At 32.8% G+C, this 27,931-nt stretch overlaps 1 protein-coding gene across 2 annotated transcripts; it reads left to right on the top strand.

The window, feature by feature from the left end:
- Positions 1–27,504, top strand: LOC132757834 (inositol polyphosphate 5-phosphatase K-like). 2 transcript variants are annotated; one of them, XM_060749277.1, is made up of 13 exons: positions 1–281; positions 6,533–6,637; positions 7,595–7,688; positions 8,575–8,691; positions 10,073–10,180; positions 11,867–11,934; positions 12,482–12,593; positions 13,646–13,755; positions 14,307–14,457; positions 17,325–17,399; positions 21,638–21,781; positions 22,808–22,996; positions 23,752–27,504. In XM_060749277.1, the coding sequence occupies exons 1-13, from the start codon at positions 103–105 to the stop codon at positions 23,761–23,763; spliced, it is 1,464 nt and encodes a 487-aa protein (XP_060605260.1). In that variant the 5' UTR covers positions 1–102; the 3' UTR covers positions 23,764–27,504. The 2 variants fall into 2 exon arrangements, with proteins under 2 accessions (XP_060605260.1, XP_060605261.1); XM_060749278.1 differs by lacking the exon at positions 17,325–17,399.
- Positions 27,505–27,931: the final 427 nt, after the last annotated feature.

Here is a 27,931-nt window from a genome sequence, read left to right as displayed (position 1 = left end):
GATGACGATTTACGCAAAGCGACCCAGGAAATACAAATTGTTTGCTGGTTTTCATTTTATAAAACAAGTTTATCGGTCCGTTTAAGTAGTGACATTAATTGAATGCGACATAGACTAAATTTGCAAAAGGTTTTAGTTGTTGTCATCATATACAGGCTATATTTGGGATTGTTGTTTGAGACTGCCGTGCGCAATCCATGCGCAAAAATGCATAAGGTGTCAGATAAACTGCACCACTTGTCAGTCAAGAATGCCAAAAGTCACAAATATGACACATTAAGGTATAGTACATAATGTTTATAACCTTATGAACATAAGGCTCTTATCTTGCAGGTTGACAAAATGCTGAAAGCTTACACATTTTCTGTACAAAATCTGCTGTGGTCATTAGTATTATTACTATAAATTGGGACAGTTCACACCAAGTTGGTTCACACCAAGACGTTTCACTCCCAAATGATATTTTTAGTGGCTCGGGTTATATTTACGAACAGTTTATATAGGGCCATATAACCTGTCAACAATCTTTATAACTAATAATATACACTTTCACTAAGATTGATCAAACATACTCAAAAATATACATTTTCCTATCTTGTGTTTTGAACCAAAATATACTCAAATACAGTGCAGTACACTCCATTAGAGCTATATTAAATTTTCTAAAAAAAAAACAAATAATACAATATACACTTATTTGGGTATATTTGGGTATTTCGTGCCGCCGCAGGACTACAGGTACTGTACATGTAAAACATAGCTTTGTGATATTTAATTATTTTTTCCTGTACCAAAAATATTTTTAAAAAAACATAGCAATGTACGCAATATTTTCTAGAGGAATGAGTTAACACTTGTATCAGCATACTAATTCTTTAAATCAAATTTGTTCATAATCCAAAATAATAAGATTTAAGGACAGAGCGAACCATGTGACAAGGGGGACCAGAAATCGTGACAGGGCAGACTGTATCTTGATAAATAGAAATTTTAAAGGGAAAGACAAGGTTAGAATAAAAACTTGGTTTCAGGAAAAGAATACTATAAATAATAAATCTGCAAATTTTCTGCCGACAAGTAATTATATTTAACGAATGATAACAAAATTTAAATCGCTGAATCACCGATTTCTACAAATCAGTAGGCGCGGCCATATTTGTGTATTGGCCGTATAAAAACAGGTGCGCGTGATGTCATTTCCCCACATCTTTAGATTTATGATAGTTGAATCGTAGCGAAATATTAATATAATAAAGTATTGACCAGACAATTTGATTTTCATAGGAGGTGTAGAGGAGATTTTTTATGGTTCAAAATACGTAACAATATCAAAAAATAAAAAAAAATAATAAAGAAACATTTATTATAAAAAATCAACGTCTACCGGTCGCACCACTTCAGGCCAGTGATGCCCGTTACTCCAAACAATGCTATTTTTATTACATGTACATGTAATTAAATTTTTGCAGTTTGATTCTGACTTTCAAATTAAAAGGTGTGAACATTTGTTATAATTGATGTACACATTCAAAAATATAAACAATTATTTAGAAAAGTAAATTGTTAACATGTCTGTCAACGTATAATGCTGCGTGGTATTTATTTACTTTAATTGTAATCGTAGCCTAATATTAACTTCAGGCAAAACAATTTTATTGGCTGCTCAAAAATCTAATTTGCATAATTTATTCACAAAATTGCTGGTTCTTACTACTTATGTCTCACACTGTGCATTATCCATTTTAATTGTTCCTAATTTGCACCAAATGCTCATGTCACACTGTGTACTGGCAATTTTTAGCTCGACTTTTCTATGAAAAGGGGAGCTATCCTACTCGCCCCGGCGTCGGCGTCGGCGTTGGCGTCACACCTTGGTTAAGTTTTTCGTACCACCCCACTTTATTTCAGAAGTATTACAAGTATGGCTTTGAAACTTACCATACTTGTTCACCATCATAACCTCCATCTACAGACAAGAGTACATAACTCTGTCAAGGTTTTTGACAGAATTATGGCCCTTTTTTGACTTAGAAAGTGTATTGAGCTTGGTTAAGTTTTTTGTACCACCTCACTTTATTTCAAAACCATTGGAGGTATTGCTTTGAAACTGACCATACTTGTTTACCATCACGACCTTCATCAACAGACAAGAGGACATAACTCTGTCAAGGTTTTTGACAGAATTATGCCCCTTTTTGACTTAGAAAATACATTGAATATGGGTAAAATCCACTTATTGCCTTAACCCTTTGAGATATTGCTTTGAAACTTTTAATGCTATTTCACATCATTACCCCCATCTGTACGCAAGAGAAGGTAACTCTGTCAAGGATTTGTTTTAAAAATTAAGGCCTTTTATCGACTTAGAATCTTGGTTAAGTTTTTAGTACCAGTCCACTTTTTGACTGAACTGTTTGAGATATTAATTTGAAAGTTGGAATACTTGTTTACAATCATGATTCCCAAACATGTCCAGGAGAAGGTAATTCTGTCAAAGATTTTATTTGAATTATGGCCCTTAACTGTCAATGTTTTGTATTATAGGCAAGCACTAAAAAACTTAAAAAATCTAAAAAAATTCATTCCTATCCACTTGTTCACTTTACCATAAATTATGTCATATAAACATTGCTGTAATATTCAAGGGTATCAAACAACTAGTTCACTTTAAAAATACAGAGATTCTTGTATTGCCTTTTACTGCAAAAACTTTTTTTATTGGCAAGCAATAAAAAAGTCGAGCGCGCTGTCTTACGGACAGCTCTTGTTATTGCTCCTTGTATGCCTCTGTGCCGACAGATCTTTTGATCATGCACAATGTTGCCCCCCTTGTCAAATATTATAATGACGAAATAGACATCTATTTTTTTACGCGTCATCAGTGAACTGAATGACCTTAGGGCTTAAGTTCCGCACCTGTCAAGTTATACTGTAAATTACAGCATTTCATAAAGTAGCAACACATTTTCTTTTTCAGTTACCAATAATCATTATACCCCCACAAACGAAGTTTAGGGGGGGTATATAGGAGTCAGCTTGTCGGTTGGTCGGTCGGTCCGTCGGTCGGTCCACATCATGGTTTCCAGACGATAACTAGAGTTTGGAGTGAGGTATTGTAATCAAACTTGGTATATAGCAACCTTATGTGGAAACCCCGGTTGGTATTGCATTTGGACCCCCTGGGGCCAAGGTCAAGGTCACCGTTACTAAAAATAGAAAAATGGTTTCCGGACAATAACTAAAGTTAGGAATGAGATATTGTAATCAAACTTGGTATATAGCAAGCTGATATGAAGACCCTGGTTGGTATTGCATCTGGACCCCCTGGGGCCAAGGTCAAGGTCACCGTTACTAAAAATAGAAAAATGGTTTCCGGACAATAACTAAAGTTAGGAATGAGATATTGTAATCAAACTTGGTATATAGAAAGCTTATATGAAGACCCCGGTTGGTATTGCATCTTGACCCCCTGGGGCCAAGGTCAAGGTCACCGTTACTAAAAATAGAAAAATGGTTTCCGGACAATAACTTAAGTTAGGAATGAGAAATTGTAATCAAACTTGGTATATAGAAAGCTTATATGAAAACCCCGGTTGGTATTGCATCTGGACCCCCTGGGGCCAAGGTCAAGGTCACCGTTACTAAAAATAGAAGAATGGTTTCCGGACAATAACTAAAGTTAGGAATGAAATATTGTAATCAAACTTGGTGTACATCAAGCTCATTTGAAGACCCCGGTTGGTATTGCATCTGGACCCCCTGGGGTCAAGGTCACCGTTACTTAAAATAGAAAAATGGTTACCGGACAATAACTAGATTGGAATGAGATATTGTAATCAAACTTGGTATAAAGCAACGTTATATGGGGATCCCGGTTGGTATTGCATTTTGACCCCCTAGGGTCAAGGTTACTGTTACTTAAATAGCAAAAGGTTTTCGGACAAAAACTAGAGTTAAGAATGAGTTATAGAAATCAAATTTGGTGCATAGCAAGCTTATATGAAGACCCCCGTTGGTATTGCATCTGGACCCCCCTTGGGCCAAGGTCAAGGTCACCATTTCTTAAAATAGAAAAATGGTTTCAGGACAATAACTAAAGTTAGGAATGAGATATTGTAATAAAACTTGGTGTTTAGCAAGCTTACATGAAGACTGCGCTTGGTATTGCATTTGGACTCCCTGGGTTCAAGGTCACAGTTACTAAAAATAGAAAAAGGGTTTCCAGACAATTACTAGGGTTAGGAATGAGATATTGTTATCAAACTTGGTGTATAGCAAGCTTATATCAAGATCAAGATAGTTGGGATTGCAATAAATTGAAATTTTATTTACTGTAGGTTTATTTCAAATTTTTCTTCAGACAACTTATTTTTCAAAAGTCAAAGTTGCTGGTGGGGGTATTAATCACCTTCAGTGATAGGTCTAGTTTTAAATATTAAGTAGAATTATGATTTTTTGTTTTACTGGATTAAATTTACGGTAGTAGAAATGCGTTTATGTGTGGGGAAGGGATTGGGTAAGTAGATAACGTGGAAAAATAGCTATAGGGAACTGGATAAACCCGAGAATATGCGTAATTACAGGGGAATGGGTAACCTGTTGCTGTTGGTACAAGTTTTGACTGGGTGCCTAAATAACCTAACAGACAGTTTTGTTTTCATACGATATTATTCTGGCTGCGCCATTCTCATTTTTAGCGTCAATGGCGGAAAATCGCGTCCTAGGCAGATCTGTGCATATTGGATTTAGTTGATATTTTACGCTGAATAAAAAAGATACATGACCGGCAATGTACCCTATTCGGACAGCTTTTCTAGCGAAAATTAAGTACAAAATAAAAGGATATATCGTCAATTTGAAGAAGTTTCTCATAGTACCCAAATTAAACTGATGGTTTATCTTTTAAATTAAGCGGTCATTATGTCTCCCCCACCTCGGGGGGAGACATATTGTTTTTGCCCTGTCCGTCCGTCCGTCAGTCCGTCCGTCCATTCTTCGTTTCCGGACGATACCTAGAGTTCCTTTTGACCTACAGCTCTCAAACTTCATAGGATGATTGGTCTTATAGAGCTGATGATCCCTATTGTTTTTGGGGTCAGTAGGTCAAAGGTCAAGGTCACAGTGACCGTTGGTCAATTTCTCGTTTCCGGATGATAACTAGAGTTCCTTTTGACCTACAGCCCTCAAACTTCATAGGATGATTGGTCTTATACAGCTGATGATCCCTATTGTTTTTGGGGTCAGTAGGTCAAAGGTCAAGGTCACACTGACCGTTGGTCAATTTCTAGTTTCCGGATCATAACTAGAGTTCCTTTAGACCTACAGACCTCAAACTTCATAAGATGATTGGTCTTATTGAGCAGATGATCCCTATTGTTTTTGGGGTCAGTAGTTCAAAGGTCAAGGTCACAGTGACCGTTGGTCAATTTCTCGTTTCCGGATGATAACTAGAGTTCCTTTTGACCTACAGCCCTCAAACTTCATAGGATGATTGGTCTTATAGAGCAGATGATCCCTATTGTTTTTGGGGTCAGTAGGTCAAAGGTCAAGGTCACAGTGACCGTTGGTCAATTTCTCCATTTCCATTCCTGTTTCCATTCACAGTTATTCTCAGCAGTGGGGGAGACATGCGCTTTTTTACAAAAGCATCCTCTAGTTCTTAAATCATGTGGTGGGATCATCAGCAAGCTTGAAAATCGGACAAATGATAATTAATGTCGCGGCGTCTTCAATTTATTAATTAATTAAAGCAATTCAGTTCCATATGATGTTTTCATAAATAATATATAATGTACGCAATAAGATTAATAAGTTCTTCATCAAGATAATATTTCAGTTGTACCAGCGTGTACACCTATACCGGAAGTGGGTGTATCATGTCACAATCTCGGTCTCGTCTGTCTCGCGAGAATGACAGAACGCCAAAATGGCGGCGTCCATGAACTTATTTCTCAAGTAAAAAATAGTGTCTTAAAACACGAATTTCTCACTTATAGGGTTGATGTCAACAGAAAAACTGTCATGATACCTCTTTTTAAAAGATGAATATTTATATTAGACAAACATCAATCCATCCATTCCTATTCCTTTAAACATTACATCAATGAATCCAGCAACATTTATTTACATATATATGTTAGGATTATTATTATATACATCCCTAATGAATCAAACAGACTGCCTTGGGTCATGTGTCATAAAATTCACTTATATTTAACTCAATCTCAATAATTTCAATCACAACAATTTATTGTTAAATATTTCATAACACTTAAGTAGACTACATTTAACTTATGGTACTACTGATCTTAAAAGTTATGAAATAGAAATATTTGATTTGATATTTAAATCACGGTCTGCCTTGTCTTGAGTCATAGTTCACCCTGTCCAAAAACACAGTCCGCCCTGTCTCTATCTAAGGTCTGCCATGGTACAGTCTGCCCCATTCTAAACAACAAATAATAATACTTGTTTGTAGAAATAATAACCCTTTACCTAAATGTGGTGATGAAAACTTTACTCTATGTTTCAGGGTATATTTGGTGACATGGAATGTTGGGGCTGCTGGGCCACCTAAAGATCTCACAGAACTTCTTGATCTCAAAGAAGAAAAACTCCCAGACATCTATGGTATTGGGTAAGTTCATGTAAAAGCTATTCTGCTTCTTTTCTTTCTTTTTTTGTTAGGTTTAACATCTTCCCAACACAGTATAAGTCATATGGTCACTTTTCAGCTTTACTACTGGAGGAAGACCTCAGGTGCCTCTCTGTACAAATATTTTAGACATATACAGGCACTTAAGTAGAACCACTGACTTTCTGTAAGCTAGCTGGATAGCTTTCTCACATGCAGAATCTGAAGATGCTGGCGCGGCTCGAACCTACAGCAGTAAAAGCTGTCACTGTTAGTGTAATTTGCTTGCTATAGTGCCTCATGGTATGCTTAAAATTTGAGTATGGCATACAACTGTTTTCATTTTTCTTCAAACAACATCTTTTCAAAAACTTAAGAATATGTGAACGAAACCTTTTCTGCGATATTTCTTGCAGGAAGTCTGACCTCATTATTGTCCAGATATTTACCTGTATTACAGAGTTTGGTTGCTATGGTAACAGAAAGAAAAAATTACAAAAATCCTTTCTTAAGGGAGAGAGAATTTAAATCTATTGTGAAAAATACAAATGTACTTGTTTGACTGTGTCATGATCATAAACCTGAGCCTGCTAGTAGTGAGAACAGTGCAGACCAAGATCAGGTGACGCATCCATTCCCTTTGATCATGTACTACACTGTTCACTATTTTTGAAATTTTCCCTAGAAATGGTTTTGTCCAGATTGAAAGATGGACTAGTCCATATGCAATATTTAGGGAGGGAAAGGTTAAGCCTTACAAGAATGATTTCCTGGGTATGTGTGTTTACAATACAAATACTGGATCTTTTAATTGACATGAGCAGTCCATTGTTGATTTTAGAGATTTTATTCTCAGGATTTAGAAACAAAAATATCTGGTCTAGCTCTATACTGGTGTCAAAGGTTGGAAACTAACTAAGAAAGCACAAAAATGAGTTTATATTAATTTTTCTGTTCCAGATTTCAGGAGTTGGATCCTACAGATAAGGATATGAAAGACAACCAGTGGACATGTAGATTAACAGATGACCTAGGCAGGCTTGATTATGTCAGGGTAAAGATCTTATTATATTAAATTATTTACTTTTAAGGAATTGCTTTAAAGTTAATAAACATTTGGAGAAAATTTGAAATTGAAAAGGCTTTGATTTGTTTTTGTCTTATGCGGATCACCTCGGTCAATATGATTGTGATCTGACGGTGAATATCGTATCATATTCAATGGCTCACTAGTCAATAATTGTATAAAAATGCCCTTCAAAATGTATTGGTGTTATCCAATTGATGAAAAAGAGTATTAACATTATTTGTATATTTTAAGCAGTATTTCTATTTTATCCTATACTTTTTCATTACCAATTATTTGTCAATGACAATTTTTGCTTTACTATTGAAGTCATTCAGCTTGACTGGATAGCCAAAAAATTATGCACTAAATTCAAACATGCCATATCCCCCGCCTGGAGACAAAAAACCCTGATTTTCGACCTTGTCTCCCGATCTCCCAGCGTTGGATCGAAATCCCCCGATTTTCAAAAATCCAACCAACAAAAAAATTAAAGCATCATTTTTGCCACTTTAAGCTAGAATTACCATTGCAAGTGCTTTAGATTATCATAAGTAACATTATTCACTGGGCTTTAACTTAAACCGCACTGAATATCTTTAATGCACATGTCCAACTTTCAGTCTTCCTTAACCCATTCATCAGGGGAAAATTCAAAACCTCTATTGATGGAGTAAACAACAGTACAGATCATGTCAGCCGACACAAATGGGCTGATTAGTCTTGGTCTACACTGGTCCCATGACCAGAATCTGTTGCCACCAGTAGGTTTACAGTTAAACACATAAAATTTATTTTAGCTTGATTGTCTTGTAAGCTTGAAACTTATTTAAACCACCTTTTGATTTTGCTTCATGGAACTATTTTTTTGTAGATAAAAGTAGTGCGGATGCAGGCTATATCACTACAAGTGTTTGTAAAACGTTCTCTACTCCTACATGTTACAAGCATAGAATCAGAATATTCAAAAGCAGGGATGGGTGGTTGGTGGGTAAGTAATTAAAACATGTATAAATAATTTATGATTTTTATGATATTAGATTCTGCGTCTTTTTTTAGATGCCTACATAGAATTTGGAACATTTGTAACACAAAATATCAGTAAGGTAAATATACTTAATATTTCAGGAACAGTTTTTGTTGACTTTTGCTTTATTTACTTGACAGTGTACTAGAAATTATTTATAAGTTTTGAAATCAAATGAATAGTTAGTTAACTAATGCGAAATTAAAGCTGAAACTTCATAGATTTACATTATTAAATACATTTATCAAATACCACTTTTTCTTTGAGAAGGAAAGACTTTTTATAACAGAGAGTGTGCTGTATTTTGTATTTGATAAAACAATTTTTTAATTTTACTTTAATTTAGAGTATAAATGCTGATATAATTTCAGGAAGACCTTTTTGGTGTAAGTCAAAAACCTTTAGACAAATGAACTACAATGTATGAATCAAATAGAAATGAATTTTAAAAAAACAAAACAAAAAAAACCCAAACAATTATTCATTGAATGTTCTCAACTTCCCAGGCTCTGCTTACTACAATTATAAATTTCCAAGAAATTTGAATCTCAATGTAAATTCTGTTGCTGTTGACTCTATTGTCAAATAAACGTTCATATGTCTAACAGTTTTATTTCTGTATTGAAGTAGGTTGTGTTTTCTTCTTTGCTGTGTATGTCAGACAAGTTCACCATTAACAATCAAAACAGTAAAGTCTAGCAAATTGAGGTTTGATACATATGATTAAGAATATCTGTCAAATGTTGCATTTCGGATTGGAATATCCATTCCCAGGGTACCTACCCATCGAGAGTTTAGCAGGATTGCTGAGTTACCTCCCTTAGATATGTACCCTGAGGGACAGATATTCTGATCTGAACAGCAAACACTATTCAGAAATTATTCCTTTCATATTCTACCAATTTTAAATGTTTTACTTCAGTAGATTATTTTTTCATGAAATGTTAGTTATTTCATCTGTTACTTTGTATGAATAATCAGTTAGCAACTTCATTCATAACAGCAAAATAATAATAGTCCTAGGAACGCAGTTTATTCATAAAACGTGCCAAAATTACATCATTTTGAGACACGCAACTCATCTGGCACCCCTCATGCCAGATGAAATTTCTAGCATGTGTAATCGTAAGTGTGATATGCAAGAAAGACCTTCCATTAATGATAACCTATATTGAAATCTGGACAGCTTCCTTACATGCAAGAATCCGAAGTTTCCTTCTTGCGGTTCAAACTCAAAGCACTAAGGAGCCAGTGATTTGAAGTCAAGGACCTCAACCACTTGGCCACAGAGGCCTTAAGATCATTCATATGTAAAGAAAGATAAACGTTATTTGTGTCATTGCAGGGGAACAAGGGAGGTGTGAGCATACGGTTTGATGTGGGTGGGGTCAATGTAATCATTGTAAATACACATTTGGCAGCTCATCTTGAAGAAATGGCTGAGAGAATAGAGGTTTTTATTTTCTAATTATTTTACATCTTTACTAAAAAATGTGTTTGTACTCTATATATTATCACCATATTACTTCTTTGTTTAGAGAGAAAGGGCTATTTTTGCATATTTTCTTACATTTTTTTAAAGCGGCCTTCAGCTTTAATTTTTTGTTGGAAAAACATTTTTGTGTTGGTTCAGACTAAGTATTTCAGTAATTTTATCTTTGAAAAGTGCATCATATCACTGTTAGGCCTACTTCAAAACAGCGTCCCCAGAGCAATTCTATAGGGCCTCACTTTGAGTGATCTTCGTTTCTAAAAATAGAGAATCAGGAAACGAATTGTCCGCTTTACTAATTAACATATAGAGAATGGACTGGTAGATTAGAGATTATCGAGCGGTTTCCTTATTGTTTATAAATTTTATCCAAGGCAAATTTTATTTACCACCTTAATTCTTTTGATTTGACAATTACATGAACTGATTTATCTAAAAATAAGATATTTAACATTTGGAGAAGCTGAAGTCTTCTTTAAGTAATTTGTGTAGATAAGTATTAATATTTTTCAGTATAAATTTCATTATTTCATTTCTTAAAATATTTTTTGAAAATTTAAAAAAATGAAAATAAAATTTTTCATGAAATCTGGAGTTTTGCAGTTTTAAACTGAGTAAAATTATATGTAGTTATTTTTGTTTTGGAGAAAACTGTAAAGTCTTTTCATTTTGAACAACATTTTGAAATCATAACACAAATTTAGGAGATTATGGGTTAATTCTAAGTACATTCAGTTACAACAGTTGTTCAAACTTTTATATTATGTACATGTTCTGTACTGTATGTAAAAGAGAAAATTTAATGTAAGATCTATTAAGATAACACTCTTAACTCTTCACATATTGTTTGTTAGAACGGTAGTTTATTGTGTAATTATTGCATTTATTTTAACATACAGCTATAACTTATATTACTAGAAATCAAAAATTACAATAATGAACATATCTCTTCCACATTATTTGTTTTAGACTATCACTACATCTGTCTTGAAATATTGCTTTGTTCATGTCCAGAAAATGTTTTAAGGGAATACAATGACTTTTATTTTCTTTTTAGCCTATGATAATTTTAAAACTTTTAAGATAAGAGCATGCAAATTCACCATTTGTATCTTAAACATGTGCAATATAAAAAATGCATTATAAATATTTCACAGAAAATAAACAATGCCACAAGATGAAAATCTTTTCTAACTATGCTTTTGAAAGACCAAATTTATATACTTGTTAATGGCATTACAGTAAATTCCACTTATACCGATATTGCTTATAATAATATATTGATTATAACAATGCTGTTTCAGCAGTTTCCCGACTCTTGTTTTCAAATTGGTTGCCTCCTCGGATATAACGATATCCAGATATAACGACAGCAGTCCCCTGAATTTTGTTATAAGCTAAATTTATGTTGTTATTTCCGGATATCTTTAAATCAAAAAGATTTCATGCAATCAATTTGATAAGTTCCCACTGTGGCAACAGCATCGTTATAAGTGGTATATCAGTTTAAATCATATTGATATAAGCGCAGTTAACTGTATTTCACTACCATAGTTTCAATTATCAAATGACATTTTTGTGCAGTATTTAGTCTCGAGTTTATTCTAAAGAATGTATACATTCATATTTTAACTTTTTCATTGACAGGACTACAATGTTGTATTAAGTACGCAAAAGTTCAGGGATCGGGATGTTGAGAATATATTAGATCATGAGTATGTTTTTTTATTTTCTTACAGCAATAGATTAAATTATGTGAATACTTTGTGTGACTGTTACATTGATATGATAGGGAGAGTTATCCTTCTTTGCCCGGGTGTTTGTGTTGTCATCAGTGTCACACATTAAGTTAAGCATTTTGTGTCAACTACAATTTTGTTTTTGCGTTAACCTTTTGTGGTATTGCTTTATAAGTTGGAATACTTTTATATAAGATCATCAGACCATTTCTAGACAAGAGGATATAACTTGTCATGGGTTATCTGGTATGTGCAGCTTTAATCATACATCTTTCTCTATTAGAAATTGGGAATTTCACAAATGCAATACCAGCTATTTTTACCAGTAAACATCATACTATCGGGGTTTTTTTTCTTCTGCATTTTCAACCTTGCGTCTAAAGATTTGTGTCGTAATCTATTTGCATTTTGTCATGTAGCAAACTGTTGCATTTTGCTTTTCTCTATTAGATCTTATTCTTAATAAAAATCTTTTGTGTGTCTCTCTTTATTAATTAAAAAATTTGTTTTGTTTTATTTTTAGCTATGTGTTCTGGATGGGAGATTTAAACTGCCGTCTAGAGAATATATCGAAGGATGCTGCCATAAAACTTATAGAAAAAAATGAACTCGACAAATTGCTCAAATTAGACCAGGTAAGTTAAATTATACATGTATTTGTTTAAGGCAGAGGAAACTTTATGAGCTGAGTAAATTCTGGAAATTTCCGGCAAGTATCAGCAAAACTTTTGAGTATATCTGTTGGCACACGCCATAAGTTGGAATATGATACATGTACATTTTTTTCGAAAATGGCGAAGAGAGATTTGTAAGTGAATTTCATATACAATGTAAGCTATAATTTGCTTGAAATTTGTTTGACTAAAATATTCAGTAGACATTGCAAATTTAAGCACTCTAAGTTTGACTATGCAAACAAGAGGGAGAGCCATTCATTTGTGTCAGTTGTCGTCACTTTTTTTTGGTAAATTTTTTTCGTGCAAGTTCGTACTGAAGGGAATGGGTTGACACTTCACACACTATTTAAAGAGGATATAAGGAGGTCACTGTTTAAAGATCCTGTATCTTGTAATTAAGGTTGTTACCACACTTAAGTTAAATTTTATATATTTGTATAATTATGCTTCTAAAACAATTTTCAAACATCGAAGAATATGTAAAATATGCAAAGATTTGTCCACATTATATGTAATCATTAAAATATATGGATTCATTTCTTATTGAAAAATTTGACTTAAACTTTATAGAAAATAAATTTCTGATAACCACCCTTTACTAACATGAAATGTAAATTCGGTAATATCTTTACAAATAATGCTTATTGGAACTTGCAATATTGATAAATCTTCATTTGAGCATTATATTTATGATATAAAACAATAAAAAAAAATTGTGTTACAGGATCTTTAAGGCCCATAAAAGATTGTCATTGACAGAATTATGGCCCTTTTTGAAATTAAAAAATGCTACATTATTTAGGTCCTTGTTTTGCTTTCAAGCACTGAGAATAGTTGAGCACCCTGCTCTACTGACAGCTCTTGACATATATTTTGCAAGGTGTATCTTGCTTCATAGCACACTAAGAATTCTTTGCATATTAGTCGTAAGGGCAATACTGACATTGGATAAAAAGAGATTTTTTACTTCAAGTCAGATTTATATTCTTGTCATCATTATGTAATTTCAGTTAAAACAAGCTCAACAGGAGGGCTTAATGCTGGTTGATTTTCATGAGGGACCAATCAACTTTAAACCTACATACAAATTTGATAAAGATACTGATATCTATGATACAAGGTAAGGCTGGGAACCAGTCTTTGTACGGTAATAATAGCATAATTTTAATGGTTACCTGCTGAATTTGTTAAATGGACTTGTCCAATTTCCATGTTTGAAACTGATCATAATCAATTTAAGGGATATCAAAAATGAAAATTAGCCAATTTATGTAGTGCTTAGTCAAATCGCACACATGTGCAGGTTGGCCTAGCTCTATATTGGTGGCTAATGTTACTCTCGTTTCAAACCGGTTAAGGCCCATGATTTGAAATATATGAGACTTAAAGTTAAGACTTTCTTAAATACTTTTGAAAGACTGATAATAATTAAACTGTTAGACTGAGCCAGAAAGTTAACGGTTTTGATTTAATAATTTCTTACTTCATTTCCTGATTAAGACTGAATTCTGCCATAAATTATTAATAAGCTATCGATTTGGCGTGAGAAAGACTAGTTGTATTTCCAATCTGCCTTCTCATGCCTATAGACAGTAGTCACACATTTTTTTTTTGCAATGACCTGTACAGTGTTGTACAAGAAACCAAGAAAAAAAATGTTCCATTTTGCAGTGAGAAGCAAAGAATACCAGCATGGTGTGATCGGATTTTATACAAAACTCATGATGACATTGATGGGTTGAAGATGTCTAAAAGAAAGTACTATAGCCCCGCCTACAACAAGGGAGATCATAAACCGGTAGCTGCAAGTTTTGAAATAAATGTAAGTTAAATGGTATACAAAAGGGAGGTAATTTCAGTGTGCATAACCAAATAGGATTTTCACTCTAAATTGATGGGAGAGAAAGTTTGTAAGAAGATCAAGATCATTTTATTTGATAGTCAAAAGAAGATTATATTTTGGCCGCTAGATTAAAGAAAAATTCTTATAGAAGGGAGATAATTTCATTGTGATGTGTCTTATCAATGTGATTTTCTGTTTTGAATATAATCGGAGAGTTATATGCAAAAAAAGATAATTTCATTTCATGCAATTTTGGTTGCCAAAATGGTTTCTTCCTATATAAATGATTGTGTAAACAAAAAGGAAGATATTTTCTTTATGTGAATTATGCACCAGTCATACGCAACACCAGCACCCCTCATCCCACCCCTCTCCCAAGAATAAGCAGGGTACATTGACTTGGATCGGCAGAGCTCTGATTTTTAAGGCAATGCCCTGTGGGGACAGTGTGATGGTAATTTCCCGGCACTGCTTGTATGACATCACTGCATCAACCCTCCAATCAACTTGTTGCTTGCTTCGGTCAAAAATTTGAGATTTTCAGAATTAGCAAATATCTTTAACAAATGAAAATACAAGATCAACACTGGAAAGATCTTTTGTGTTATTAGTATAAAATGTTACAATGTATGGCTATATCATTTTCACATTGCTTGAGAGATTTTTACTCTGCTCTTTATTGAGTAGCTAGGAAAACTCACTAGTATTGTAAGATGTTCGCTTTAGTTATTGTTTATAATTTGACTTAGTGTTTCACATTTTTTTGTAATGGCTTAAAATGTATGTACATTTACATTCTGGTACATTCACATTCTGCATTTCTACATTCATTCATGCCAGATATTGTTATTCTAAGTCATACTCACTTGAAACACTTCGACGATCATCTTTACTTGCCCCCAATATCACATATAAGGATGGTCCATGTGGGTAGGGTAGTTGCATAATTTTCAGGCAGTTTGTATTAAGAAAAAAATACTTATTAAGTCTTGCACCTTCACTTTTAAGTATACATGGCTATCAAATTTAAGGCAGTGACTTATAACAAGAACATGTAGGTTAATCTGCAAGTTTAAAGTTTGTAGGTGGCATCACTTTAAGGTCAAGGTCATAGTTTAAGGTCAGAGGTTTTTGAGCCTGAGCTACCAATTTCCAGTTTCTATCTTTGGAACAACTAGAGTGATGTTTGTGATCCTACAAATATCATTCCATTTACTTTTTATGTTTTACTCAGGTGAGCGAAATGGGCCTACTTGGGTTTCTTGTTTTAAGCACATAATTTATATTGTATACTCATATAGTTTAGTATTAAAATTAATTTTGTTGTCTCATTGTTAAACTGTACTAGTGTAGTATATTTTTATTTTATTTGTACATGGTAACAATAGTTGAGTGCTGTGATAAAAAAAAAATGTTCATAGTGGTTTAAGATGAAAATTTGATTATATGTGTTTATAAACCTAGAATACTAATCAGTGGTAAATTCACAGTTAGTCTTTTGACTAAATAGATTTCCATCTTACACCAAATCAAATCAAAGTTGGGCTTGTTGCAACCAATTTTTACTAAGTTTATATACAGAGTTTTAATTTTATTTGATTGTGTAGGAAGCTATTAGCTTATAGATACACTCTAAAATCAGTTCCTGTGTCAAACAAGCACCAAGCAATCAGTGTTAAGTTTCTTGCTCAAAGGACCAATGGCTTGTCCCTGATGGGTTTTGAACCCAAGTGGCCATCAATCCTTAAATTACTAGCCTGAAGTGTTTACCAAGCTGCCACTGGCAACAAATGGCAATATGTTTAAAATATTTTGTTTAGTTGAGTTACGGATGAACGTATATCCCTCATTAATGATTTAAGCTATTAGCTTATATACACACTCTTGAATCTGTTCCTGGAACTAAGTGGTTCTAAGCAGTGAGTGTAAAGTTTCTTGCTCAAAGGAACAAAAGCTTGAGTTTGAATTACAAATGTACTAGTCTGACGTGTCAAATAATCGGACACACTGCAAGTGGTGTCACCTTGCAATGTGTTTAGAAATTTTAGTTTTTCAAGAAATAAGGATTTACATAGATTTCCCACATAATCGATTTTCAATTCTTGATCAAATTTATGAATTCCTCCTTTAACTATATGAAAATTTATTTATTTTGTCTCAACTTTTTATATTGATATACTTTTCCGGTTTTTTTTATTCATATTAATCAAATGATTGAGTTGTTGCTGGACTGCTTTTAATGACACATTAAATTTATACTGAAACAATTACATTAACAGTTGCCAAATTTCTGTGACAACTGCTTGTGTTTGGAAAACTATGGGGTTTTTTTAGCAAACAGGTCAAAGGTCAAAAGTCATTATTTGAAATGATTCATATTCAATCGACAATGTGAACTACTAGTAAATTTATAAGATGTTTCCCTGTTACCAACATAAGTTTTCTTTTGCACTTTTATTATTGTCCAAAGATCACAACATATGAAAGCTTTGTTTTGTGTCCTTCAACTGTTAGCCTACTATTGGCAACAGATTTAATCCCTGCTACCAGTGCAGACCAAGACCATTGCCTGCACTGTTCTCTATTTTGTCGGTATTTTGAAATTTTCTCTGAAAAGCTGAGTGGTTTTGTCTAAATTGAAAGACAGCCCAGTCCATTTAAAAAATTTTCATATTGCAAAGCCAGACTAAACATTTCATTTTTTTTATTTCTCAAAGGCTTTTCCATGTATATTTCTGTTTTTCAGTTACAATTGCTTTGCAATAAGCTCAAGAAAGGGTGTGTTAGTTAAAGCTAAATGTTGTTGTAAATGTTAGAATATAGTATTATAACATTACATATTTTAGTTGATACACTATAAGAGTCGTCCGTCATACAAAGACAGCGATCATAAACCCATGACGGGACTGTATGAATTTAAAGTAAGTTACAGTATACTATAAAATCAGAAATTTTCGCAACAGATTAAATTTACCTTATTTTGCGAATTGAAGATTTTCGCCAAAAAAAAATAAAATTTGCTGATTTTCACAAAGAAAGTTTGATATTATCATTAAGTATTATATTAATTAATTTTATTTAAAAGAATTGTAAGTCAAATATTTAAAATTGTCCATTTGTCTTGAATACAGATTTTTTGAAATTTTAGCTGAACGAAAATATCTGAATTTACAGTGTACTAGTAGTAATCTTTGTATTGGCCTCTCTTATAGTTTTCTAACTCACCTCATTTTTAGCTCACCTGAGCATAATATGTTCTAAGGTGAATTATTGTGATGAGCTGTCGTCCGTTTGTGCATAGTCTGTCATTTCTGTAGGGTCCACTGTGAATATGTTGACCTTACGTGACAGGAATGGTCCTCTATAAAACATACTGTCTGATGCATATAAGTTTTGATCACACACCCTTGCCGATTTTGAGACTCCGTAAATATGGTATTGCACGGCCGTGCATATATTTTGACGTGACGTCATTAGCGTTAAACAAACATAGTGTAAAGACACCCTAAATGTTAGCATTATACTATAGACGCGTCAATGAAAAATGACTCTTATTTCACTTTAAAAGGTCTTTACTTTGGGTATGTGATAAATAGAATATTAAATTTGTGTAAGTTCATTACTGAATTTATTGCACTCGTTGAATAAAATAATATTATGCTCGCCAGGGGCTAGCATAATAAAATTTTATTCAACTCGTGCAATAAATTCAGTATTGAACTTACACTCATTCAATATCCTCTATATCTTGCTGAGCTAAAAATAGGTTTGAAATATGAAGTCATAAAAATCTATTTATCAAAAACTACAAGGGTTGGATTTAAGATACTTTGTAAACTACAAGGGTTGGATTTAAGATACTTTGTATGTATACATAGTATAGCTTAATTTTGCTATAGTACGCCTTTTCCTGGGGACTGCTCATTTTACATAGATTTACATTTTACATCTACTTTTGTAGAAAAGACCTTTTGTAAGCCTTAATACCAAGAAAATGGTATTGCCTTTTGGTCCTCATCAAAGCCCTTGAGTCAAAAATTGTCTATTCCTTGGTAACAATTTTATATAAATTATGGAGCTTGGGTCAGACAATTTTCCATTTACTCAGTTGAGCGATACAGGTCCACTTGGGCCTCTTGTTTGTGCATTTATCACCTCTAGGGCTCAAATTTAACTCCTGCATAAGATTCTTTCAGAGGTTGTCGGGATTTGTATTTTACTGACACAATGTCATGCAAGTTACTTGAAATTTACTTGTTGATATAAGGGCAAGTAATTCTGCTTACATTTTATGTTATTGACTATATAACACTTCATAGTTTACTTTATTTGACAAAGTTAGATACAGAATATATATTCAAATATATAAAAAAAATAAGTTTTTCAAACTGGTATAAAATGCTTATGATGAAGATGTTGATATAGTTTTTAGCTTTTGCTATTTTTAGTTTAATTGTGTCCAGATTAATGTCTGCTAATGTCTTAATTTTGTTATTCAGATATATGGTCAGATTACCTAGATTTGACCCTTTTCTTTTGTGTACATTTCAATGCCTGAGGGGTAGCTTTTTTGGGTTGAGACATCAGAATTGCGGCCACTGTTAAACCGTGTTTGATCGTAAGAGGCGACTAAATGGGTCCGAATTACTGGAATCTATGTATCTCTTAGCTCCAGCAGTGAGGTGATTTTGGACCCTGGTGTTGCTTTGTAACATTCAAGGTTAACCAAAATCATCTTTCCTGTTAAGGTGCCATATGACCTAAATTGTGTTGCTGTACAATAAAACCAAACAAAACAAACAAACAATGTCATGTTAACTGTCTGATATGAAGAAAACAGGGATCATTATAAATAAGCAAAGTTTCCATCATTATAGAGATTGAAATAAGTAGGAAATTAATGTTGTTTATTAAAATTATATGGGAAAAAACATCAACATTTTGGAATGGTTTTATCTAAGTCAAGGGCAATTACTCTGCAAATACTGAATAAATCCACAAATAAAAACAGCTTAGGGTGTCTAATCATCGTCAGCCCCAGGGTGATTTCCTTACTATACCTCTTTAACCTTTTGATATTGATGTGTTTTTACATATTTCTAAATGTAGTGATTTTATTATTTTTTTATTATTTATTGATTTATTTTTATTTCATTTTATATTGTTATTGTAAGCTTTTTATTTCAATTCAAAGATAACTTGGCTGGCTTTGTTTTAATATTAATGCCTAACAAATTACCAATTTAATTGTGCATATTTACATTAAACTTTGATGAATGGTTAAGATATTCACTGGAGTACCGGTAACAACCAAAAATTGTCGCACTTCAACAATTTGTTATGATTATCACCTTTATATTGGGACCTTGTTGTTGTTGTTGTGTGTATCTTAAATCTTATATTAAAGGAGTTCCACTGAGGTCCAAAAACATAAAATTTGAAATTCTTACAAAGATCATGGGACAGGGACACACTTTAAAAATATGAAAAATGTGAAGAAGATTATAAAGAAATATACTCAGAATTTCATTTGTGCCATTTTTAGCCTGATTTGACTTTAAAGTGTTAAAATCTTTTCATTTTGGCTTTTTTTCTACAATTAAATTGATTATTCAGTACAAAGAATTGGATTTAGTGAGCATAAAATTATGATCTGAAATTTGCATACAAATTATTTGTATAGACTTGATCAAATGGTAGAAAAATCTGGAAAATATATTTCCTGTCTGGTCATAAACCTCAATGGAGTCCCTTTAATACTTGAAAATTGAAATATATAAACTTTTAATATGATACGCATGCAACTCTATGTAAATTTTGATAAGTCTAACTTGTATTTTATGTAATCATCTTTTTGCATTCACTTGCATAATATCCCAAAATTCCCTGGAATATTTCTGAAAAGTCATGTTACAGATTTAAAACTAAATGGATTAGGGGATAAAAACATGTTTCTTAATCCTCACTTGCATGTTGACATAAATAATAAATAAATAGACATTTTTTTTTAGAATTTTTCATTAAAAGTCATTTTCTAGAATGTCCATAAATAGACATTTTTTTGAATTTTCATAAATACAGTAGACATTTTATCAAATATTCATAGAATAGACATTTTTATTGAATGTCTGTAAAAAGACATTTTCTTCATGTCAGTTTAAGGTTGCACATCTCCAGATAAGTACCATAAACACCCTTTATCTAAAAATAGTTCTTAAGAAAAATATATGGGTTAGCATATTTATACATGTATGTATGAATATTCTGAAGAGCACTTTAAAGTTTGACCTAATTCAGATAGTTTTGGTTAAAAATAAGTGTTTTTATAATTAACATGGCTTTAAGCACTTTTTTGTACACTTGAGATATGAGTCATATTATTGAAGATTCATCAATTGGAATTCGTAAATCTGGAGGCATGCTGCTTTAAACACTGGGAGCCCTATTGCTAGTATCTATATTATATTAGATATTCTAGATATAATATACTACACTATTATAATCAGTGTAGAGCTGTACAAGTTAGCATGTAGCCAGAATAAAATATTTATCATTTGACATTGCTTTTTTTCAATGAACTATAAATATATCATAGATTATATTTCTTTTTACTACACATTTTTAAAAAAGAAAAGGGGCAGTTGAATTCTGATTTTGCAGTTTCACGCCATTTTGTAGATGTATAATAAAATGGTCATTTTCATTTGACAATACAGTTCCTCCACATATGTTGTTATTTCATATACATTTAACTTATCCAAGAAATGTTATAAAACTTGACCTTTCACCCTTTCCATCATACTTATGGTATCTTTTCTTATTGCACTTTAACAAAAATTAAGATTTTTTTTCAGATATTTTATTTGTTGATACAACTTTTTTCTTTGGTTTGGATTTGAGGACAATGGGGTCAAGGCCAAGGCAACTAAAAATAGATTTCTCTCATATAGCGTTCATTGATTCAATAATGTCATAGATAGTTGGTATGTTGTTTTTCTGCATAGACAGCTACCCTTAGATTGTGTTTGATGTAAATAGGTCAAGGTCACTTTGGCTAGAAACTGATTTTTCCACATGTCCATAGAATTTGGCAATGTTTTTTTTTTTATCCGTCGGGAAATATTTTATTCCCATCGCTGATATTCTTGTCTATTTTCAGGTGTTTGATATGGAGCCGAACCCGTTTGTCATTTTTGATCCCATCAACAAGTGGGGGTATGGTAAAACACAAACGTTTCACTACACTATTCGATGTGGGATTGAGCCAGATTCTTCACCATGGGATTTCATAGGACTTTATAAGGTAATTTCTTACATTTGTTTACACTTGTACTTTAAGTTTATTTTGGTTTAACTAAATGTTGTAAAGTTCTGTCAAGTACAAGATTGATCCCTACTCGATGGATCACTTGTTTTGATAGAAAGATAATTAAGTACTCTTTGTCTTGTTGTTTATAATTAATCACCAATATGTTGGATATTTTTATGGTGTAAAGTCGCATTGAATTTAACCCTATAGTTCATTGGAATCTGGGTCAAGGTTACCAAGGCTATAAATAAATTCTTGTACTTTTCTCCATCCAGCTTTCATTTATTGACCTATAGATTCCGTGGCTAAGTGGTTACAGTCCTTGACTTTATACCACTTGCCCCTCACCACTGTGGGTTCAAATTCCGACAAGTACTTTAGTTTTTTTCATGTCAGGAAGCTATCCAGCTAGCTTATGAAACGTTGTTGGTTCTGCTTGGGTGCCCGTTCGTGCCTGAAGATCGGAATGGCACGTGAAGACTTCCCTAAACAGTAAAACTGGAACATCGCCACATGACCTACTAGTATATTTTGTTGGTGTAACACACAACAAAAAACAAAAAGCAAAATTTATTGACCTACAATGCAAATATTTGATATTTGATTTTGAAGTTATGTACCTTGATACAATTCTAAGAGCTTTGGTATTTGATACACAGCATGCCTGGTAGACTTTGTTTTGAATCATGCTTTTAGTGTCAATGTTGCTCAAGGGATAACCAGATTTTACATAAATCTTTATGGATAAGAAAAGATTTTAAAACTCTTAAGAAATTTGAAGGCCTGTAGCTTGGATGTTTGATGTATGGTATTACATTGGGGCAGTGTCAATTTCTGACCTTTGCATAAAAATACTCTCTTAAGGGGTTACTCGGTTTTATATAGACTGAAATGGGGCAGGGAAAATCTTTTCGGAAACCACTTGGCCTTGAGTCCCCCCTTCCTGTTTTCTAATGATGATAAAAATATAAAATATACAATATTTGTTCACATTTAAACTATATTTCTTTTAATTTTTAGGCTGATTTCAAAACATTTGATGACTACAAAACATGGGTATATGGAAAGAACAATGCTGAAGACCGGGGCGATAAGGGCGTTACCTTGGAAATTAAGGGGTCTTACCTGAAGGAACCCCCAGGGAAATATGTGCTATGTTACATCAGTAAATACAAAGGATGGTTGAGGGGAATGAGTAACGTGTTTGAGGTAATGTTTGATGTTTATTTTTAACAAAATAAAATGCAGTTAATTTAAGTTATTTACTAGTAAGACATGGTGGCTTAGTGGTTAAGGTACCTGCCTCTGAACCCAGGGATCATGGGTTCGAGTCTAAATGTGGTCTCAGTCATGTTTCCTTATATGATACTGTAACTGGCAAGCTCCAGGAAGTGAAATTAAGAGTTGTTAAAATAAGATATAAGCTTTCTTCACAAATGTGCTGAAATAAATAATATTTAAACTAAAATTATTGTGTAGAAAGGTTACTTTGAAAAAAACTGCAATACTTATATTCATGTGCCTATATGTTCTGTCTTTGGGACAGACTTGTTCGACTGCATGTAATTTATAAGCTTAACTTTTGGAAGAATGTGGAGAGCTATTGTACTCGCCCAGGTGTTGGTATCACACTTAAAGGTTTTGCATACACATTGGTATGTAATAAACTACTGAAAGGAAATGGGTTGAAACTTCTTACACATATTTAAGGGCATAGAAGGAGGTCATCATCCTAGGCCCATAACTTACATGGATTTTGACAGAGTTATGGCCCTTTTTGAACTAACATATTTCTGTATTATCCAGGCTCTTGTTTTACTATCAAGCACTGAGAATAGTTGAGCCTGCTGTTTTACTGACAGCTCTTGTCCTATTTATTATATTTTTATTCGTCTTGAGAGATTTCCTGTTTTCTGTTACTGAGAAATTGTCATTATGTATAATTTTTGCATTTTTCTTTGTAGATTGTTGGCTGAATCAGTGCTCAGAATAGAAGACTTCAAAGGAATTCCAGTTGATCGAACAGTGCTATTTTTAGAAGGACAATATATTTTATTCTTACTTAGTAGTTAGTAAATCTGAAAAGTGTTATGCACCTTCAATATAGATTATTTATTCGAGATTTATATTTTTGTAAGTGTTCAGAGTAAAATTTGGACGTAGAAGCAAATGCTTAGCCAGTTTGTCCATCCAACATTTCGTTTATTCTTCCTAACTTTTTCTGATTGTGCCAAATTTTTGGTAATTACCTTACATGAATGTTTACCTTTAGTTTGAATTTGAGGTATATGGGTTCAAGGTGACGGTCATTGAGGCTAAAAATAGATTTTTGTTCTCATTTTGCCTTCTTTTATTGTCTAATTTTATCTATTTGGTATGGACGTACCTTGTATGAACATTTTCCTTTGGTATGAAATGCCTGTGTCGATTATTGTGAACACTCGTAGTCTTGCCTCTGTGGTATCATCCTTCCATTCATATTTTCATTTAACCTTTAATTTAGTCTGCTTGGTGGCAACATATCTTACCCATGTTACTAGTGCAGACCAGTATCATCTTAATAATCTGTGCAATCTAATCATGGTCTACACTTACACTACATATTTTTGAAATATTCCCTCAAAGTAAATTGTTTTGTCTAAATCAAAAAGATGAACCAGTCCATTTATGATATTTAGCATGGTAAGGGTTAAACAACCTCTTAACAAACCATCTCGGCCAATGTTGATAAAACTATGAACAGATGTTTTTTGCATAAAGATACAAGATGTATGTCATAATATTATTGTTTGCTCAAATTATATTATCCTAGTAAAACTTAAGTTGCTATGGCAACTGAAAAAAAATTGTAAAAAATACTCTCAAGGAGGGGAAGGCCTAGAATGTTAATGTTTCTACTATAGTCTGTAAGACTTTGCATGTTATTTTAGTAGTCCTTTTTTGTCTTTTTCTTTAATTTGAATGTCTTGTAGCACATGGTTTTGGTTAGGGTTGCATATTATATAGTTCTCATCTGCTCTTTAATGAGCATTATTTATTGATGAATATGATTGTGACATATTTGGGATTTAGATACCTTGCATAGGTGAGATTTGACGTCATAGAAGGACAAGGTTGTTAAGGTTAAGTACCGGTATAGATTTTTATTCTTTTTTTTTAGCATAAAACCTTTATTTATTTGTGATATCTGAGGGTCAAGGTCATGTTTAGTGCCTTATTTACTTTGATGGTGCAGAAACTTTAATGTTTTGTTAATATCTAAACTGTTATTTAACTTTAAAACTATGCTTACTTAGTATGTTGTTGTACTTTATTTCTTAGGTTATGGAATACAATGTAGTTATTGACACACTTTAGTTATATATACTTAGTTACACTCTTAAAAGGACTCCACTGACGTTTTTTGACATGACAGGACTGGAGATATTTTTCTGTGATTTGTGTACTATTTGATGTTGGTTTGAACAAAAAGTTTTTGAGCAAATTTTCAGATTGTTGCCTATTTCCATTTTCCAGAATAATTTTATTCTGCAAAATGAACCAAAAATGAAGTGTGGCAACACTTCACTCAAATCGGACCAAGAATTGCACTTACCGGTATTATCGATTTTCAATATAATTCTGAGTATATTTCTTTACTATTCTTTGCAGATTCTTTCATTTTAAGTACTTCTCTTGGTCTACAAAAACATTTGAAAACTTACATTTGTAGGCTTTTTTTTGACCTCAGTGGAGCTCCTTTAAAGAAATTGTACTTTATAAGTAACTTAAGTTATTTTGGTAAATTTTCAATGATTTTTTTCAATGATAGTAATAATTATCATAAAATTGTTAATTTTGCTGTCAAAAAAGGGCTGGTGAGGTATTTATATGTGATGTAAAACATTCATGACATGCTTAATATTTACTAAGTAAATCGATTTTTAACACTTCATATATTTCATCAATATTTTTTCCTCAGAAGATTGAAATCAAATTGAAATGTCCTACCTTCTTACTGCTGCTTTATTCTATTTATCATGCTATAAGCTAGAGATTTTTGTAAGCTATATATGTTATTTTATTCATTTTACTTTTGTCTGTTAAATTTATAATAGCGTTAACTATTTGTTTCTGTATTTTTACGCAAGTGTATGACACAACCTGATGATTGTCTCACATGATTTGAGATTATATATTCCTGTTACTTCCGATATCTTAATTTTATAATCAAGTAAGACATATCTGATATATTCATGTATATAGAAAAGTCACATGAAACATGGGCAAGACTCGGGAGTTCTCACCTACGAAGGTGATAAAATGAGCAAAGATTGCCCTCTTGTTATAAATATATATTATATATGTATTTATACATTAGCATCATTTTCTGTACATTTAAATTTCTTAAAAAATCAGCCTGCATCTTTGAATGTATATAATTATATAATATGAAATATAGCCATTATTATAGCATTAATTTTACCTATGATTAAGTTGTATTTCCTAAGTCATTAAGTACTTGTCAGATCTCCCTTTTTCATTTTACACATTCCACCTTCAATATAATTGAGCACTTTTATGCGCCAGTCATTTGTAAACCCTGGCCCCGCCTCCAGCCCTGGGAGTTGTGGGTGGCCTAAATGAGACGAGATTTTACCTTTCTATCCATCCCCTTACTGACTGGTCAAATGGATGTGCAGGGTTACAATTTAATGATGCATTAGTCAACTTAAGTGTTATATATGCAGTTGGAATATTTTACTGTTGATTATCTACCATATAGTTTATTTTACCTGAAATTGTTGGTTGAATTCTTAGCAGGACATGTCCGTTTTGTAACAAGCAGGTCGGATACACCAGTTCATGTAGAAGCAGATTTAAAAAAAAACATTATGTAATATATGTTTGTAAACTTATAATTATGAAAATAATTTGTGATGATGCAATAGATTTTATCGAGAACTTGGCAAATGTAGTTTTACCAATTTAATCCGGGGGGTTCAAACTAACTTCTACCTTTACAGCTTCTTGGTGCACTATCATTATGATTCACAATAGAGTGATCGACATGTTGCAAAATTTTAAAAATCTATAAAGAAAGTCATGCTTTGGAAGCATTAATCACAACAAAATAACCTGAAAATTGTAGACTCAGTATGATTGAGTCTGTACATGAGGGATAATGAATAAGTGCAACATCCCTTACGCCCCCTACACCCGCCTGAGTGACTCAATTCTCAACACTTAATAGTGCTGGTATCAATGATTCCGAACGACCAGAAAGATATAACAACACTGAAGTGAACTACGGGACAACTTTTTACAGCTGCTACACGGGTTAACATCTGCTGTTGTGAAGTTAAAAAAATCTGGAAACAAAGTGATCCTACAAACCTCCGGATTAGATGGGGAAAAACCCACATTTGCCTAGTTCCGGTATATTATTATTGTAGAAGCGTTTTAAAAAATTATTTGTTTTACTGATGAAATATGAAAATTAAGAATATCAAACTGTAAATATTATATAAATATTATTATTGGGACTGTCCTTTAGAATACTGTTAACTGTATTGTTTTTGTGTGTTATATGGATTCTCGATATTTTTGTACTTTACATTATTCTCTGTCTTTTTCGTTTCTGCATCTCTCTTTAAGTATTTATAACCAATTTATTTTTACGATGTTGTATTCTTATACCAAAGTTTATAAAATAAAAAAGGAGAAAGAAATTTAAAGCACCGACTTGAAGTTTTTGAGAATATAGAATGGGCAAAAGAATATAAAATTAATGATGTTTCTTAACATGCTCGTGGTCATTCTTATGCATCAAAACTCCAAGCTTATGTTAAATATAGCCTATGAAGACCGCTGAGATCAATATTATTTCTTAAGTGTATAAGCATATATTTGTTGACTGCAGTTATACATATATATTTTGGTGACTCCTGAAAATTTCACTGTGGTCCCTTACATAAGTTTTGTTTTTTTTGGTTTTACGTCACATCGACACAGTATAGGTCATATCGCGACGTTCCAGCTTTACTGGTGGAGGAAGACCTCAGGTGCCCTTCTGTGCATTATTTCAGGCATGAACGGGCACCTGAGTAGAACCACCAACGTTCCATAAGCTAGCTGGATAGCTTCCTCACATGAAAGAATCCA

The sequence above is a fragment of the Ruditapes philippinarum genome, unplaced genomic scaffold (assembly GCF_026571515.1).
Source record: "Ruditapes philippinarum isolate M1 unplaced genomic scaffold, ASM2657151v2 ctg64_1_1_1_1, whole genome shotgun sequence".
Taxonomy (NCBI): Eukaryota; Metazoa; Mollusca; class Bivalvia; order Venerida; family Veneridae; genus Ruditapes; species Ruditapes philippinarum.
Note: the sequence above shows the minus strand (reverse complement) of the source record. Positions and strands in the feature narration are given on the sequence as shown.

Bases quoted from the DNA above. Each gene is read 5' to 3' on its own strand.
- LOC132757834 (XM_060749277.1), top strand. From the start codon at position 103: ATGCGACATAGACTAAATTTGCAAAAGGTTTTAGTTGTTGTCATCATA. The intron at 8,692-10,072 runs GTAAGTAATTAA...GTGTCATTGCAG, and splicing joins CAGGGATGGGTGGTTGGTGG to GGGAACAAGGGAGGTGTGAG. The intron at 12,594-13,645 runs GTAAGTTAAATT...ATGTAATTTCAG, and splicing joins AATTGCTCAAATTAGACCAG to TTAAAACAAGCTCAACAGGA.